The sequence below is a fragment of the Calidris pugnax genome, unplaced genomic scaffold (assembly GCF_001431845.1).
Source record: "Calidris pugnax isolate Ruff unplaced genomic scaffold, ASM143184v1 scaffold41, whole genome shotgun sequence".
Classification (NCBI taxonomy): domain Eukaryota; kingdom Metazoa; phylum Chordata; class Aves; order Charadriiformes; family Scolopacidae; genus Calidris; species Calidris pugnax.
The window spans coordinates 12101292-12119861 of NW_015094509.1; the positions used below are offsets into that span (position 1 = coordinate 12101292).

Here is an 18570-nt window from a genome sequence, read left to right on the forward strand (position 1 = left end):
AGCATGACACGTGAAAAGGAACAGACAAACTCCTTCCGCGCTTAGAAAGCTTTACACAAGGAGAAAAATCACCTCACAATAACCGACATTCCTCACCGCTTTCAGATGAAAGTGACTTATTGCAGAAAGTAAGGTAATTCCACAGTGAATCATTCTGACTTTTCTTAAAAATGACCTAGCACTGTAGCACAGCTAAACCAAGAATCACCTATATAAAAAAAATTAACTTGAGTAGCTCCAAAATAAGAAATGAAGTAACATGACTTAATGGAAGTCTCAGTAAAAAAAAAACCAAACCCAAAAAAACAACACCCCCCTCCCCAAACCAACCAACCCACCCCAAAAATCCAAACAAACAAAAGGAAACCTAATTTAATCATCCCCTTTAAATTCACTAAGAAAGAAATCACTGCAACAAATTAGCCTCATACAAATATGAATTTTATTTACAATTTTCCAAATTCTCAGTGAAATCCAACTTCTCAGTTAAATGTGTAGCATTTCTTCTTTAAAACAAATTAAACATTGTGTTCTTTTTACATCTGCAATATGGAGTCCATAGGTACATGCTATTTGGGGCATCTAACGGAACAAGTTTAGGTCACTTTATGTGTGTGTAAGTAACACCAAAGGTATTCTGTGACGACTCTTTCTTCAAAATGTATCTGCCTTGGGGACAAACATTTCCACAACCACTTTCTAATGATAATTTGTTAGGAAGGTTTAAAAACCCAGTATTTTATACCAGGACATACTGTTCACATATATTTCAGGGTGTGTTACCATGTTCATATTGCAAAGTTGCCTGCTCTATAAGCAATGCTACTGAAATCAGACTAAAGATTACCCACAGATTTAGATATTATTCAATGTGAATAAAAATGGCCATTGATGACTTCTACTTGGGTATGTGTAATTATGGGCCAATCTGTACCTGATCTGGTACCAGTGTGATGTGATCAGTTCTGAAACTTAAAACCACATGGGTCATTATAATAAAATCTTTTACAACTGTATTGCACATAAGTTCCTCAAAAGCACAAATCTACATAACCATGTCCTGAACTCAGAATTTACCTGCTAACTCTCATGAATTAAATCAACCAGATGGTAAAATAATAGTTTATTTTTCTCATCCCAGTGCCTGTGAAAGAAGAGAAGAGGGAGAAGGTATATACACTTTGGAATCCATTCAATTATTTGTTTCTTCTGCATGTGATTTGTACTTCAGAGATGAGGATTTTTAAAAAAGAAAAGAAAAAGCCAGACAGACCTTGGATTTATCTTTAAAAGTACCTCAAAAACATAACAAAAATTCAATTTAATTTTGATACATATTAAAACATTTTAGTCAGTTCTGCCCGACAGCATAACACGACAGAAATGCACAAGACTTTAAACATGCTTTAAAATGACATTCAACAAAGTATTTAAAATTTAATAAATAGCATACAATCACACACAAATACATTTCATACTGGATCTTTAAGCCTACTAAAAACAGACTGGCAAAGAATAAATAAAACAGTAGTTGACATTTTTGTTTTTAAAAGGTGTAGATTCTTGTTGTCACACTAGTAGCCACATATTAACCTGCTTATCACAAAATTGGAAGTTATGAGCTTTTTTTCCCCCCACTGGTCTTTTTTGCTCCAACATGTAATATCACTAAAAAACATACACTGAAAGGGATTTTTTTTTTTTAAACAACCAGTCTGCAACCAAGTAAACCAGTTTTTAAATACAACGAATAAATAGGGAATTAGTAAAGCAAATTCAATTGCAACAAAAATGCAACACCCCAAGAAAAGAGCCATGGAAATATATAGCCATTGCAATATTAGACAATAATAGTAATTAAAGTGATAGTGCTTGTGCACTAAGCTCATTAGAGACCTTAATATGATTTTAGTGCAAATCCCTTGAGTCCAAACAAGCTTTATACCCTACAGTATTAGGGAAAGATCTATTACCAGTTGGAACTTACTCTGTAGTGTATTTGTACATACCAGATACTTAAAGAACTAACAGGTATTGTAACATCTTCGGCCCTTTTTTACTTCAAATCGAAAAGACTAATGACTGGGGAGTTTACACACTATTTGGCTGTACCATATTAGATTGCAGTTTAGGAAAGTCAGTGCTATAAAAGCTTTTGCCATCAGTTTATCTATTATATCTAAATTTCACAAATCATTGCATTTTGTACTTCTGAGAAAAACAGAATGCTCCTGGAGAAAGTTTCTCCTCCCTTTAAATAAGTTCACATTATGATGAAATTCAAGAATATTTAGACAAAGTGTTGTATAAACTCAAAGTAAAGTACATATTTTACATTAACAATCCTTACCAGCATTTAGTATATTAAGTTACACGTATGTTGGCAATAATACAACAGAGTCAATTCCTAAAGGAAAATAATTCTGTACAAATTCACCTGTTAATATGGGGTTAAACAGGCAGTCAAATAAGTCTTGAGCAGCCATGTTTCTGGTTTGAACTACAGTACCAGGATAGACTAAATTTGAAACTAACTGAGATAACTTCAGTTTAAAGAGTAATCAGATTATACTGGACACACACATCATGTATTCAGAGCCAATAAAATGTTCACTCTAATAGTTCCATAACGTCATCCAGTATAAGAAATGTTTAATCAACCACACAGGCTAAAATAGTTTTAACATAATGTCGTCCTGGATTTTTTTTTTAAAACTAAAAACTAACTTTAATTGTGAAGTACAAAACAATGACAGATATTGCTCCAACTTGTACACAATCTTTCCTAAAAATCCGTACCTAGCAGAGTAATAATGCCTCATCGTCACTAGTTTCATTTTTCACTGTTGCTTCTAAGCAAGTGTCGGGGATCTGGGCAGTGTGTACGATGCCACAGCTCTCACAGGGGCCATCTCGACTGCATGACCTTACACCGTGATGTGTTGCACTGTAAGGCTGTCTAAGCCCTGGTCCTTGATCTGAGCTGAGATCAAGTAGAGGTCTTGAACAGTCATTCATGTCAAAGTCTGATGCTACATCAGAGACCGGAATTAACATTTCAACATCATCATCCTCTTCTCTTCCACTTACCCCATTATCAAGCTGTCTCAAAGGACTTTGGTTCTGATTCACTGAGCTGGATCTCCCTAAAGTAAAGCGTACCCAGCGTAAGCCTTGAGTCATACGACTTAGCGCGCTAGAGAGCTGGTGACGTGCGGGACTTGTGCTTGGGGGCTCTACACTTGTCCCTTCTCTTCCACTATCCGTGGTACCGCCACCGCCGCTCTGGGCAGAGGAGCTCCCGCACGCTCCCACCGCCGCTTCTATTGCTGTTGCGGGAGGGACCTTCTGAGGCAAGGTGGCAGCAACACCACCCACCGCTCCCGTCGTGTCTCTCCTTTCGTTCTCTGTGTCTGTGTCGTCAGATTCAACTGAAAACAGACTTCTGTGAGTATTATTTCTTTCAGCTTCTCTGTTAGTACTTTGGCCGGCAACATCATCTCCATCCGCCGAGACCAAGGCCAACGATCCAGAGTGACGTGACCTCGCAAAATTAAAAATCCTATTCCAAATGTTACTCGATCTGCCGGCAATAGGAAGTCTGATTGAGGTAAATCCAAGCTGAGATCGTACTGCCAGCCTCAGGTTTTCCAGAACTGAAGCCTAAATGAGGAGACAGGCAACAATCAAGTGTTGACAGTACGTTGGCACTGTTCTAACAAAAGAACAACTATTGTGCAAAACAGCATATAGCCACAAAGTTAAATGAAGATTAAATATTAAAACAAATGTTGCATCTTTAATATTAGGGATCTGGTGTACGTAGCAATAGGCTACTTTAAAAACAAAGCAGGTCTGAAAGAAGTCTACATTCTCCTGAGGAAAAAACGTTATGAACAAGGAAATTAAGTGGAAATACATATGGAAGCAAAAGAGGAATAAGAGCCACTGAAGTATACAAAATACATTTCTGCCAAAATCAAGGTCCTCTGAATAAAAGCAAAGTGAAAACTGCTGCACTACAAGGTGGATTTGAGACACTGATTACAGAAAAGTACATCCACAGACCCACCGCAGAGCCAGTCCAGCAGGTGTGCAAGACCTATTATATAAAATCTTACCCAGAAGATAAAGCAGTCAGTGTGGATTTTAGAGTACAGTGTATAGAAACACGCCTCAAAAAGTTTAGGATTTAAAAAAGAAATCTTCCAAAAAGATTTAACAGAGGTGACCTTTCCTTATCCACTACCATGGGGCTGCCTAGAATAGAGACTAAATTAAATATCCTCTCTAGCAGAGGCCTGTAGTTTGATTTTTTCCCCATTCTGGCATAATCACTTAATTCCACTTTCAAAATGCTTTAATGCTTCTGTTTAATTAAAATTATCTTATGTGTTCTAAACCATACATTTCCCAAATTCGGTATACATTTTCTAGTCATTCAGCTATAAAACAATGCATGCCTCAATTTTTCTGCTTAAAACTTTGTATAATTTTTAAATGTAAGGTAACAAACATACTAACACCTCTGACTTGGGGCTCCCTTACTCAAACTTACAGAAAACTGCCTCAGTGAAGTAGCTCAATTCTCAAATACTAGGGCAGAAGATCTGCCAGATGCCCACGATTCTGAAAATATTCCCAGATGTGTTTAATTACAGGATGAAGACCATATGTGCATCTTTTAATGAAGATTATGGAAAAACACAGGAAAGCCTTTTTTTTCCTTATTAAACACCTAACATATATGCATATATTTCACCCTGTTTGCAAACACTGAACTTCAGCGTTCTCATGTTGTCAACTTCAGCTCCCTTCCACAGCCCTTCAGATGCCACAGGGCACACACAGCACAGTATCCACACAATACTTCACACACAGCCTACCTCTTCCCTTCCAACAGTTCACAGAATGGTATCTGAATTGAAGCATACAAATACACACGTTCAGTAGCCTTGCTTTCAAAAGCTACTGGAGAGATTGCTACCCACCCTTGGAAATCCAGCTCTGAAGGCACGTATCAATTTTAGGTGGAAAGGATGACATACTAACTGGAACAACTAAGATTCCTTTAGCTTGACACTCCTAACTTCTAGGAAATCTCAAATACGTATCGTCAGTCTTACACAGCTTTGCAATCTTATGATGTATATATTACTCAAAACAAAGCAAGCTGAACACATCCTGACTTAACACTGACTCCCTTCCCCCAACACTTAACCATATTAAAAATTTAAGTTGAGCTTTATAATTTATAGAACGCAATTCACATTGCCTCTTAAGCTTTTAGTCTCTTTCATGTTCTCTCCTCTGGAAAACTTGTTTTTTTTAAACAATGCAACTTCATTCATTAGAGTAAAAATTTTTTACCATGGAAGCAGCAATGCTCTAGGAATGACTTTTTCATTACTTTTGAAGGTGATGGCCTGCTCCTTACTATTCCTTATTTTTATGCTAGTTAATTTCCCAGTATAGCCACTTAATTTTTCAAGGCCACAGGTCTTATCAGAAATATTGGTCTTCACAACAGGAATTTAATAAGTCTTTCATTGTTCAAAATTATTGTACATGCATCGGAGCATTATGGAGTATGAAATCATGGTTACACAGAAAGACGATGATGCAACTACATTTTGTTATATGTAACTAAGAAAGACTGCCACTTTCAGCAAGTCTTTCAAATTCCACTATGTTGTAGTTCTGAAAAATAACTTAAAATACATCCAAAGCAACAGTGTTTAATTTCATTTAAGTCAAACTGATGATAAAAGAAAATTTCAGCAATTGCACAGCTTTTTAAAAGTTCCAGTACCAATCTCCAAGTGCAATCACTACATGTCTGAGTCTTCCAGAATTGTCCTCTCTATCAGGAGATTTCCTTTTAGTAAAACTCATGATCTTTAGGCCACCTTTGTGGGGTTTCACGATGAAAAATATGTCTGAGCAAGCTAAGTTTGTCTGACAATTGCAATAGTTCCTAAACATGTTCACGTGAACCAAACTGAAGTGTCCCTTAGCGGGTAGGGATGTGCAGGGAGGATTGGTTTGTTCCAAGTTACCCGTATCAGAGGACTCACACGTTTGGGCGTGACAACTGCCCTGTCTTACCACACTTTTTAAAGCTAACCCTACCTCAAAGGGCTTGTGAGAACAGCTGTATCACAAACTAGTGAAGCTTAATTTGTGAAGAGAAGACAGCAAGCCAAAACTGTAAAAGTACAGAATTGTTTTTAAACAGAAGCCTACTGATCTTAGCGTAATCACAATAACCCATTCATTAAGAATGAGGGATTCTACAGATTCATTATAGGCATTCATTAAAAAGCTCATTAGTAAATTTTAGTGCTAATTTAGCTACTGAAATAATCTTCACAATGTCTTCTTTCTGATATGTTTGCAAAGTCTGTCATGCAAATTGCAACTTATTTTCCTCTTTTTCTTTGTCATGATCACCACTGCTGCTGCTTGTGAACACGTATGTGTGAAAGAATAAGTGAAATCTATGGCAGAATAAGTGTAATGTAAATCAGTACTGTTCAATATAATAAACCCAAAACAACTCTCCTTCTCATGGTCTTGTATTTTTCTCATATGCTTCGCAATATTACAAGTAAACTTTGCTGTATTAATTGCAACACATAGTACAAGTCAATGCCAACTTTAATACAGCACCTCAGCAGAATTTCTAGACTAGGACTTTTCTTCTGCTTCACAAAAGAGCATTATAACTGAAAGCCAATTTCTTTTTAAATGAAAAAGTTGTCTTGATAGAAATTCACTAACAAACTAAGAACTGTTAATGATCCATTTGAGAATCAAGATGGCTAGACATTATCATATCCCATTTACTAGTTTTTACTTTGTTAGTCGTTCCTGTTAATTTTATATACTCTTACAGCCTTACCTTTGTCATCATCTTTTCTATGCATAGTGGACGTGATCATACCTAAACACATATGTGCAGCACATATGGACTACCATTTTGCATTAGAAGTCTCAATTCTTCTTTCCCAAATTTTGAAGTGTTATCTTGCAATCTTAACTTACACAACAACATCAATACAGATCATACAACTAGATCTACCAAGCTATTACTTTTCAAGCAAGAGGGGTTATAGCATGCCTTACTGGCATTCACTAACTAGAAAAAAAACCTGCAAAGAAAACTGTGTGGTGCTACAATATCATGATTTTATCCAATGGCTAATCCTTAGTATAATAGCCTTAGTATTGGCCTGAAAAGAAGAAAAAGGAAATGCTCTAAAACAAAAAAATGCAGATAAAAGTTAAAGTATCTTTATTTCAATCCCCTTGTGTTTTAAGTGGTCTGCCTGCTATTTTGGAATCTTACCTGATTTGGTGAACAAACAGGAAAATCTTCAACTGGTGGAATTAAACCCTGGGCAATTAATTGTCCGTAAGATGGAGGAGCTTCTCTTCTTAAAAGTTCAGCCTCAACCCTTGACAAATGAGTTTCAAATGATCTTTCAAAGAGAAAAGAAATTTCACAGTTACATAATTTCACATATACATAAGACTATGATATATATGTTTAAAAGTAAAACTGCATCAGACTATTATAATCTGAAATAATAAATTTCTGCAGATGAAGTTTTATTAATTTATTGAAATTTAATTGACAAAGAATATATGTTAAGTCCTTGCAGTCATTCCAATGGTTCTGTCCAGCTGAGACAAGAATAAGAAAACCAACCCAACAATAAATTCCTAAAAACAAAGCAGCATAGGCTTATAAAATTCACCACAAGAGATGCTTATATTATTTTATAAAAATTGAAGAACATGTAATCCTAGTATGAGATAGTCTACAATAGAAGAAATATCCTGTTAAATACAGAATTGAGATATTTAATTGCAGAAATGCAACTTTTTCCACACTTTCTTTTCAGTAACAACATCTGAAAGCTTAAGTCTCAATAGTTATGTGATCAGAATACTTCTATCCCCTTTTAACTAACCTCTTTTTACTGTCAAAAAAGGGACAAAGCCTTTAGAAATCACATGCAACAATAACTGTATGTCGATAAAAATTTTCAAGTACAACAATAAAAGATACAAAAATATTTTAAAAATTTAAGTTCTTGAGGTGATCTGTTCTACTTACCTTCGCTCAAACATCCTGAGTGAGTACAATTTACAAGTACATCCCAGTGCAATGACAAGCAGCAATCCGCAAATAAGACTCCCAATGACAGCTGCAGTTATTACTCTAGTGGGCACAATGACTGGGCAATTCTCTTCGTCGCTGCCATCACCACAGTCATCTTGAGAATCACAAACCCAGCTCTCAAACACACAGCGGTTATTTTTACAATGAAAGTTGCCTGGTTGACAGAAGAAACAGTTTTTTTCATCTGAACCATTAGGACAATGATTCTGGTAGTTGCAGCGATCTGAACGAGGGTAGCAAACACCATTTCGAGAGCAGGGGAACTCATCTCTTTGACACATGGTGCAGTTGGTTTCATCCCTTCCATTTGGGCAGTGCCAGTAGCCATCGCAGCGCTGCTGCTCTGTGTAGCAGCCCCAATTTCCACCACATGGAATTTCCCAGGGCAAACAGAAGCCATCTACTTGATAGGTGGCATTGAATCCTCTTGCAGCGTTCACTTTGTCAGCACAAAAATGCACTCTTATCTGTCCAGAGGATGAAACAACAGTGAGGGGAGCATGAGAGTCAAACGCTGTTAGCACACGCAACAGCCTCCGTGGATTCTCCTCTAATCCATCATATATTTTGACATAGTCTCCATAACCTGTACCATCAAGTTTAAAATCAGTGAATCGCAAAATGACTTTGCGATGGTCACCAGTGTCTATCAGCCAGGTGCAGTTGCTTCCAGGTGGATAGAAGTCAGGATAGTTGGGAGAACTGAAAGTACCATAGAAGTATTTTAACCACTGCCCACATGTTGGCACATCACAGTCTATTTCGTCTCCTAGGTCAAGACAATCAATGTTACCATCACATTTTAAAGACTCTGGAAGGCAAGTGTAAAGCTTGGTGAAGCGAGAAAGACACTGGAACTGATTGTTAGCACAAGTTTGAAAGGAAGAAGCTGCCAGAGGATTAGCTTTGGCACAGATTTCTTCATCCGAGTTGTCTCCGCATTCATCCATATTATTACATTTCCAGCTTTCTGGAATACACTTCCCATTAGCGCAATGAAACTGGTCACAATCACAATTTGGTTCATCAGATTTCCCTGAAAGAAAAAAAAAAGAAATTATAAAAATATTATCTTTTTAGAATTTAGCACTTTGTGGTTTGTGTCACATATTTATTTGCTGCACCAGGTAGTTCAGAATTGCAAAACAACCATTTAAATTTTCTGTAAGTCATCAGAACTCTCAGTAAGTTTCAAGATAAAACAGTTTTCTCAAGTTGAAATTCTGTCAGCATATCAGCATGAGCCTCATCTATAGCTGCTTTCCATCAAGTAACTTTAACCCAAGCAAGAAAACAATGCTCATTTATAATGATTAAAAAAATCTCACTTCTAAGGTGCTAAAAGTATACCAGAGAAGTACTGCTTCTCTCCTCTGTCTCTTGAAATACAGAAGCACTTTGTCCTGCAGTACCACTTACATCCTCAAATTCTTTCTTGTAAAAGCAGTTGGACCTCTCTCCTCTCCTGTTTTCACAGATTCCTACTTTGTACCAAAGTATCTACAGCGAGAGAAGGTGACAGTTGAAGATTATCTATTACTACCAACCAATCACAGAAACCTCTTCTGCTCATCTCTTCCCACTGTTTGCTCCTGCCTCTTCTTCTCCAGCAATCAAAAGTAGAGCAAATGCAGAAACACATACTTAAAACATACAAAACCATGCAAAATTATGCTTTAAAAGTTAAAGATCCAAGTAGTGGTCCAGATAACATGGAAGTGGGGATTTTTTGGTTAGGCAGTTTGTCTTCAGGGGTTTTGTTTTGTTTTAATTCTGAAAAAAATGTTGAGACACCTTTATCTAAGAAAATGTAGTCTACTGACTACTACCACACTTGTAACATCAAGACTGTTTTTTTCAGGGATTCATTTATTAAAGTTCCTGCCATGTTAAAAACTGAAGCATACCTGGAAAGCCAGCTAATTCAGCTCTACAATGACTTAGCTGAGTCAAGTACCGCCATATCATTTAAAAATCACTGCAATTTCTAAAAATCATGGTACACACTGTAAAATTGGCTATAAAACGAACTGCCGTAATCAATCTTCAAAAAAAAAATCAAAAAAATCTGCAATGCAGATGGTCCTACACAGCACTAATTTGGAAACTGAATTAGGCAAATATATACTAAATCTAAGTAGCACTATACTTAGGGTTTTAAAAAAGGAACAGGAAAGACAGCATGATGAACTTACTGAAATACAGATCTTCCCAGAAGAAGCAGTTTCTACCTTGCTTACAATTCAGATTGGAAGGAATCTCTGGAGGTCACCTAATCAAATCATCTGCTCTAAGCAAAGCTGACTGAAGTTGGGTTGTTTGAGGCCTTGTCCAATCAAGTATTTTCAAAGTTCCAGTGCTTAACCACAAAGTGATAAAAGTTCTCATATCTAGCCTGAATTTCCCTTGCTGCAACTAATCTGCTGTGATAGGTCAAGCCTATCACATATCACGCCTCTGTTCTTTTTCCTATTTTAGTTTCTTAAAAAAACATTAAAAAGAAATACTCTACCTTGAAATATATATTAATTTTTTTTTTAAAAAAAGGTGCAATGGCAGCATTTTACAAATTTCACAGATGGTAAGGTCTTTAACAAATCAATGCAGGAAAAAGTGAAACCAACAAGAGTAATAAATGTTACAAGCACTGCTGAAGAGTGTTTAAGTCAACAAGTTTGCTGACAGTGTAAGGAGAGCAAAATTTATATGCTGCCAGTGATTAAGTTTTAGAAAATGTTTATTTCACTAGTAACAAAAACAAGGAGCAGATCTATTATAAATGATATCATCTTCTTGTTCTATTACACATATATATACACGTATTTTTAAATATATATTATATACTCACACACATCATTCATAATGTTAGCATCGCAAATACTTAGTATGAACCTTGGCCTTGAATTTGAAACCTGTAAAAGTGAACTAATAGACTTGTTCTGTCTGCCTAAATGGAATGACTGGGCCCCATAGGTGGTGGGCAATATAGTAGAATACGAATAAAAAGAGTCATTGAACTTGCTCAAATACTGATTATACTCTAACTCAATACTTCTACCTTGCAGAACCTGGAAAAGGGTTGAATAGAAAGCTATAATATTAAATTAGATATTAAATGTTAATTGAAATATTGTAGTACCAAAACAGGATACAATTTCAACCTAAGCTCTTCCATAGGCTTTAGACATCCCAGAAAGGGGCTGCTTACTTGATCCTGATTTAGCAGTTTTAATCAGCAATCCTGAAGTCATTCTATCAGGAAAGTTTACATATGAATCAAAAAGTAGAGTCGTAACATAATAAGAGATATACAAAATAAGACTATCCTTGTAAACTGTACCACAGAAGACTTCGAAGATAGTACAAGTTAATTAGAAGAACCCATGTGCAGCTGTAGCCAAAGGATAAACCCAATCCTTTCATACATTTACAGTGAACATAAACCTCTGTACTTCTATTAACTCTATTTTCCACTCTACATCACCATTAGTAAACTTCATCCCATTCTGATACCCATAATTAAAGAGGATGACAAATTAAAAGGGGTGAGAGGAAGACAGGAAAAAAAGGGAAGTGACAAAGAATTTACCTTCTAGTCAAGTACCCCTCCTAACTGTAATGCTTTTTATTGTTTTGTTTGAAATGAAATACGAATATTTACCTGGAAGATATTATTTACTTTAAACAAGAACTAATTCAAACAATTGACATGGCCTATCTTCCACATCACATTTTAAATAGGGAGCTAGTGGTCCCTTTTACACCTGTATTCTATATAGTTTCTATCGTTCCAGCAGAAGTAGACCTAACTTGCATCTATGTAACTACAGTATTACTATTTGTTCCCCTTTTTCTATGATCACATGCCCCCTTTGAGAGTCGCCTTAACAACACTGAGTTAAATAGTCCACTGAGCTCTACTATATGATACTAATGAGAAGAAATCAAACATGATTATTAAAGCAGATTTGTCAACTCCTCTCCTATACACGGGTCAGTTTACAACATTAGAAGACTACTCTGGTCACTGAAACCCCACACTGCCACCTCAAACATGAAACACTTCCTAAATATCATCTCAAGCACAGAGACCAAGCTCAAACCAAAGTTTCAGCAAGGTTCATCTATAACAAAAAAAAAAGGACAAAGACATAATCACCAAAAAAAGCACCAAAACCAAAACAAAACTTTTTTTTTCTTTGAAAATACATTTAAAAACACTGAATGAAAGTCCTAAGTGCTCTAAACTGAGTACCACTGCATGATCCTAACAAGAAGAAATCACAAAACAGTAAAAATGGCTTATTGCTGAAAACGTTGCAGCTTCTTCCAAAGGAGGTTACACACTGAAATTGTTTCAAGAGGAAAAGAAAGGAAAGGACTTTCAGAAAAACTCTGAGCCTGTGGCTTGTCTCCTCTGCCCATTCCACACCCTTATCCAAAATATCCTTCCTTCTCAAAGCCCCTCAGGCAGGAAGGCTGCCTTCCCTCTGTGCCTGCGAGGAGCGGGAGATAAGCAGGGCAGAAGCCAGTGAAAAATGCTGACTCATTAGGCAATGGCGCTTTTTTGCCTTGTCATGTTTTTTGGTGAGCCAGCAAGCACAACCCAGGTAGAACGTTGCCCTGAAGGCTGAGCCAGCATCAAACACAAGGCTGCATGACTTCTCCCAAGGTTTGCTAAGCTGCAAACAGCCGAAGCGCGGAGGGAACTTTTTTGTAAGCTTGAAAACAGGCGATAGAAAGGGATAAGCCTGCCTGGAAACCACACGTTTGTGAAGGACCAATGGGGAAGAGGAAGCCATGAGGCAGAAAGAGTGTAGAACACAGACCAGGGACAAAAAAGGCTTGGGCTAGAGGAGATCAGGGGTCATTTTACTGAATCTTGGGGGAATAGTTTTGAAGATGGATGGCAGTGGATAGGTGTAAGTATGAATTGTTTTATGGAGGAGGGGAGTTCAAAGTCAGTGCACAAAGACTTGGAGCAGGTCAGAGAGTGGAGTATGGGCACACACTAAGGAAGCAAAAGAACACAAAACCACGGTGAAAACAAAGAAGAATCTAATCAAGTATTTTTGATAATCAGGACATAGAAAACTATGATCATGCTAATAAAACAAAATTCTAGTATCACATAAGGCCAGAAAAAAGTGGAGCTAGGCTTTACCCATGACTGTCTTCCTCCTCTCTCTTAGCAACAGCTACTAGAGCAAGAATTGCCCACAAAACAAATCTCAAACTATTACTACCGGTAAATAACTAGTTTGTATTGCATACATAAATTATCCAAGAAAAATTTTGCATGTACAAACCCATGTCTATACTTGGCAAGAGTAATTTATCATGTTAGTAGTTTTTTTTTTAAAGAAGAGATGGGAAAGAATGATGCAAATGTAAAAAAAGAATATCCCACCGCTTCTTCCTTCTCTTGCCCTATTTATGCTGCTCAGAAGTCTACCCAGCTATTTTAACAACTAATTTTACTCTGATGAAAAAAATATCAAACCATAATCTATGTTAAAAAACCTCCCAAGTTGCCTAATATTAATAGTGAACTTCCCCCACCCCCAATGTTTCACTTACCGTGCATACTAATCCCAGCTTTGAATAGTCAAGTTGTACATAGGATCAAAATAATTTACTCAATGTATATTATCAATAAGCCTTGAATCAACTACAGAAAATGCATATACTGTCCACTGCTATGAGGAACTAGTTCTTGAAACAGAAAAGAAAAAATGAAAGCATAAATGGAACTAGGTATCATTTGAAACATACCAGCAAAGTAGGCTAATCTGAAGCCTTTTCTGGAGATGCTGTCATCTGAATGAAATCTGATCCAAACGTGTTCCTGGGAAGAGATGTAAGGTGAAGGAATGGAGGAGCCGCATGCTCTGTAGCCTTCAATATTCCTGTAGCTTCCAATCGTTAACCAGTCTGAGCTGCATCGCCGTGATCCTTGAACATCAAAATCTTGAAAACTGGGAAGGGAAAAAACAAAACAACAAAAAAAAACCCAAAATCAATTAAAAAAATAAAAAGAAGAGAGGTCAAAACTGCTACTGAAATGGGTATTACATAACCAGGCTGATGAATTGCTATGCAGAAAAATAGAAATTAGCTTTAAGTACTGAAATACAAAGAGCTGCTTCTCTATCCATGTAAGAATAGGATTTAACCTTGTGGTGATGACACTTTTATTAGGACAGCAAGAATCCATTCTATTAAGCAAAATACTGCACTACTCCACTACTCTTAAAGAAGCTCAGTTTTGCTATAAAAAAAAAATTAAGACTTCATCTAAAAAAATAAAAAATTCTGTTCATGAAACTGTCATTATGAGTCTCATTTAATGACTTTTATATACTACTAAGTGGTTTTATTTAACCCAATTTCATCAGACCTTTACCTAATGCTACACTTAGCCAATGATATGACTCAACATTATAAATACAGATAAATTGTTCAAAACTATGATTTCAGATAAGATCTGCTCCCAGTTTCACTATTTGGTTACCCAATGGGTATGTCATGGTACGGCTACAGCTATATCAAGACATGCTGCCGTGGTAATGAAGTGTGAAGGGGAGACAGTCTGGGCAGAACAGACAACACAGCAGTCAACCAGAAATGAAACGCGAGATGTCTGTGAGGTAGATGAGTGCAAGGAGACAACGTTGAGAGAGGAAAAAAAAAAAAAAAAAAAATTTTTTAGACTCTTAAAGAAGCTCAGTTTTGCTATAAAAAAAAAATTAAGACTTCATCTAAAAAAATAAAAAATTCTGTTCATGAAACTGTCATTATGAGTCTCATTTAATGACTTTTATATACTACTAAGTGGTTTTATTTAACCCAATTTCATCAGACCTTTACCTAATGCTACACTTAGCCAATGATATGACTCAACATTATAAATACAGATAAATTGTTCAAAACTATGATTTCAGATAAGATCTGCTCCCAGTTTCACTATTTGGTTACCCAATGGGTATGTCATGGTACGGCTACAGCTATATCAAGACATGCTGCCGTGGTAATGAAGTGTGAAGGGGAGACAGTCTGGGCAGAACAGACAACACAGCAGTCAACCAGAAATGAAACGCGAGATGTCTGTGAGGTAGATGAGTGCAAGGAGACAACGTTGAGAGAGAAAAAAAAAAAAAAAAAAAGAATTTTATGAGAAATAAACTGTATGAAAAAGTTTAGAAAGCATTCTAGTAGATGAACAGCTCTTCCTACTTTACATTGCATTTATGCCAGTTTAATATTGAGTAGAAAGACTGTTTAAATTGAAAAGCAGTACTTTAAAAGAGTAACTGATGTCAAAGCAAATACTTCATAATGAAGAGCTGCTTCTTAGGTCAGCAGGTCTGTTCTGGAAACTGAAGAATATCTGCAGCTAACGCAGTTTCATGATCAACCTGCGAAGCACTACTAATTTGTATCTTGATGCTAAAACTAGCTTAGATTTCCCCTGTGGCAGTAACAGGGAATGAACTCATGAGAAACTGAACCTACGATACAGCTTTTTTCATTACTACTTTAGAAAAGTTATAAGGTACATGAAAATGTGAGGAGCTCTCTCCATCAAAATTCAGCATTTCCAAAACTGCAATCCTATCTATCCATTTACTATTTATGCCCTGCCACTTTTAAGCACACCATGAGACTTCACAGCAATGAAGCATTACAGAATTTCCCCTACATGTTTTTTTAATGCAAAATTCTTATATATCACAGACACTAAAAAGAAATCAAACAGATGAACAAATGGAGACTTTTTCTAATCACCAACTCTCCAGTTGAAAACGAATGCTACGTGGCTGTGTAAAAACAAATCAGATAAAAGGAAAGGCAGAAAACAAACAAAACAGAAATCCTACATTTACAGGAAGGAAGATGAAATTGGTACATACACAGCTGGCAGTTAAAAATGTCTAGTCAGTACTTCTTCAATCTATGTAGTTAATACAGGAGCACTGTTACCTTATAGTAATGATCTCCCCTGGGTTTGCACGAATGTACCAGCTACAGTTGATTCGGGCAGGATACTCAGAGGGCCACCCTGGACTTGTGATTGTCCCGCTTGGTGATCGAATTTGCTCTGGAACATCTCCACAAGCTAAAAAATACATATATATCAAAATCAACTTGATTAATGCCATTTTTAAAAAAGCCAGTAGGACAAAAAACAATCAACACTTATCAGGGAAAATATCCCACTGAGTTGGACGAGGTGACAATAAAAACAACATCTAAAGGATTTCACAGTGGACAGATCAGCCAAAAGATGTTTCCCAAAGTTGCCAGTGCAGAAATTTATACCAATGTCAATTAGTACTACAGGTTAAGAAAGAAAGGTTGTCAAAGTCTATATAATCTTTTTAAATTTTATTTTTAGCCTTCACAAAGACTCAGTTCAATTTCAAGATGCATTTACACCTTATACTGAGAAATGCAATAGAAGGTGAAAAATAAATTAAAGCAAAATAATCAAGTAGTTGAAATTTCCTGTCTTCAGAAGACCAAGTGCCTGGCCATCACTTAAACAACCCCTTTCCAGCCCTTAGCATGGAAATGATCTTCATAGACATGATTCCAATGCTGGAAAGGCAAAGAGCACTTGCTGCAGCACACTCCATTTGTAGACATTAAAAGTCTTGCAAAACTACATTTCTGATAGCGGACCAGAAAGCCTGTATTTATAGGACTAATTCTATGCAATTGAATTAACTCAGACATTTGTATTCTTACTGTATTATAGGTGTAGCTTTCTATCTAGGACTTAACTCAGTTGCTTGTTCCTTTCACCGGAGTGTTCTCAGCTCTGCTGATTTTATTTCAAGTAATGTACTTACTAGTTTTGTAGTTTTGTTCTGCTGGGTTGTTTCCCCCCCTTAGCAGCCTTACATCCAACACCTGTTGTACAGCACATTCACAACCTTCACACAAATAGGAAGGCTACAGAGCCTGAAATTATGAGGAAGTTTCAGAGGCCAGAAAACACATTAATTGCCCTCTGCACTTTTATTTTACAGCTTCCTCACTGCTAGTCCAAAACTTGTGCAGAATCAGTTAAGCACAGTAGTTTAAACACAAGAACTATTATGAATGACATTTTCATTGTTGTCTGACAAGCAAAAACTCATAGAACTTTTAAAATTTAGAATATGTATTTGATAAAAAATCCAAACTGATGCAGTAAGCAAACACTATGAAGAATGAATTGCATTTTTAATAGTGCAAAAGTTGCAATGATTTAATTTGTAAAGAAGTTATTAATTTTTTGCCATTTTTATCCAAAATCAAGCTTTTAAGGTGATTTTTCAAGATTACCTGGACCTCAAATTATTGACTAGCTCTAATACAGTAAAACTTTGTATTCTTACATGACTATTTTTACTTAAAAATATTTCCATATGGCATAACAAATACATTTCTAAAAATAAGTTTAGAATGATTAAAAGACAAAAATGCTGGCATACGCCCATGTTTTCTGTATTTGCTTAAATACAGAAATCTAAAACCCCCAAAATTACTGTTTTCACATATAGCTGTAAGAAAACATTGCTTTAAAAAGGTTTTCATGTGTTTCTTGCTAGAGCTTCATTCATGCTGCACAGTTAATCATTAACATACTTTCACTACAGAACACAGGACCTGTCCTAATATCTTGGAAGGAAAAAGTCTCAAAATACAGAAAGATATTATTTTATTCGATTATTCAATTAATTTTCCCCTGGAAACATTCTTGTTTTAATTTTGAGCAAACCCTATAGGTGGTGCTCTAACACCATGATATTTTGGAACACTACTCCTGTGTGAACAAATCTGGATATACTTTACAACTCTTCAAACAAGAAATGGAAGGACTGGAAAGAATAATTGGTTATTTGCAAGTAAATGCAGAAGTAAAATAACATTTTTAATTGGTATGAAACCAAAACATACACAAAAACGTAGAAGTATGTGTCAAACAAATGTACCAAGCTTGCAGATGTAGGCAAGCATTACTTGATGCTACTGAAATAGTGATCAGCTTAAAATTATTTGCTTTCAGGTGAAATTTATACTATTATAACATTCATCTGGTTTTAGATATTTAAAAACTGATATATGAGATTTTGTCACTGAACTTCTTAGGAAGCTTTTAAATTTTACTGACAAAGAAAAACCTCACACTAGAAGATGGAAAAAAAAATCCATTCAACATATGTACTTTAAGATGCCTTCCAACTCGAACCATTCTATGATTCTATGTTGATTTAATTTTACAAGGTTCACCTCCAAAAACTTAAGTATGCTATAAATCCATGTACAGTCTGTGCCTGTTGAATAGGAACCTCCAAACACTCCTAGCAACTGTAAATTACTATGCAATT

General features: G+C 36.1%; 1 protein-coding gene across 1 annotated transcript in view; it reads right to left on the reverse strand.

Annotated features, from left to right (window-relative positions):
• Positions 1–419: 419 nt before the first annotated feature.
• The window catches only part of LRP12 (LDL receptor related protein 12), a 53113-nt gene continuing 34962 nt past the window's right edge, over positions 420–18570 (reverse strand). The window contains exons 3-7 of the mRNA XM_014965403.1: positions 16175–16310; positions 13967–14169; positions 8126–9227; positions 7352–7484; positions 420–3663 (exon numbers count right to left, since the gene is read on the reverse strand). Of these exons, the coding sequence (XP_014820889.1) occupies positions 2800–3663; positions 7352–7484; positions 8126–9227; positions 13967–14169; positions 16175–16310 (2438 nt within the window). The 3' untranslated portion in view covers positions 420–2799. The remainder of the gene's footprint in view (positions 3664–7351; positions 7485–8125; positions 9228–13966; positions 14170–16174; positions 16311–18570) is intronic.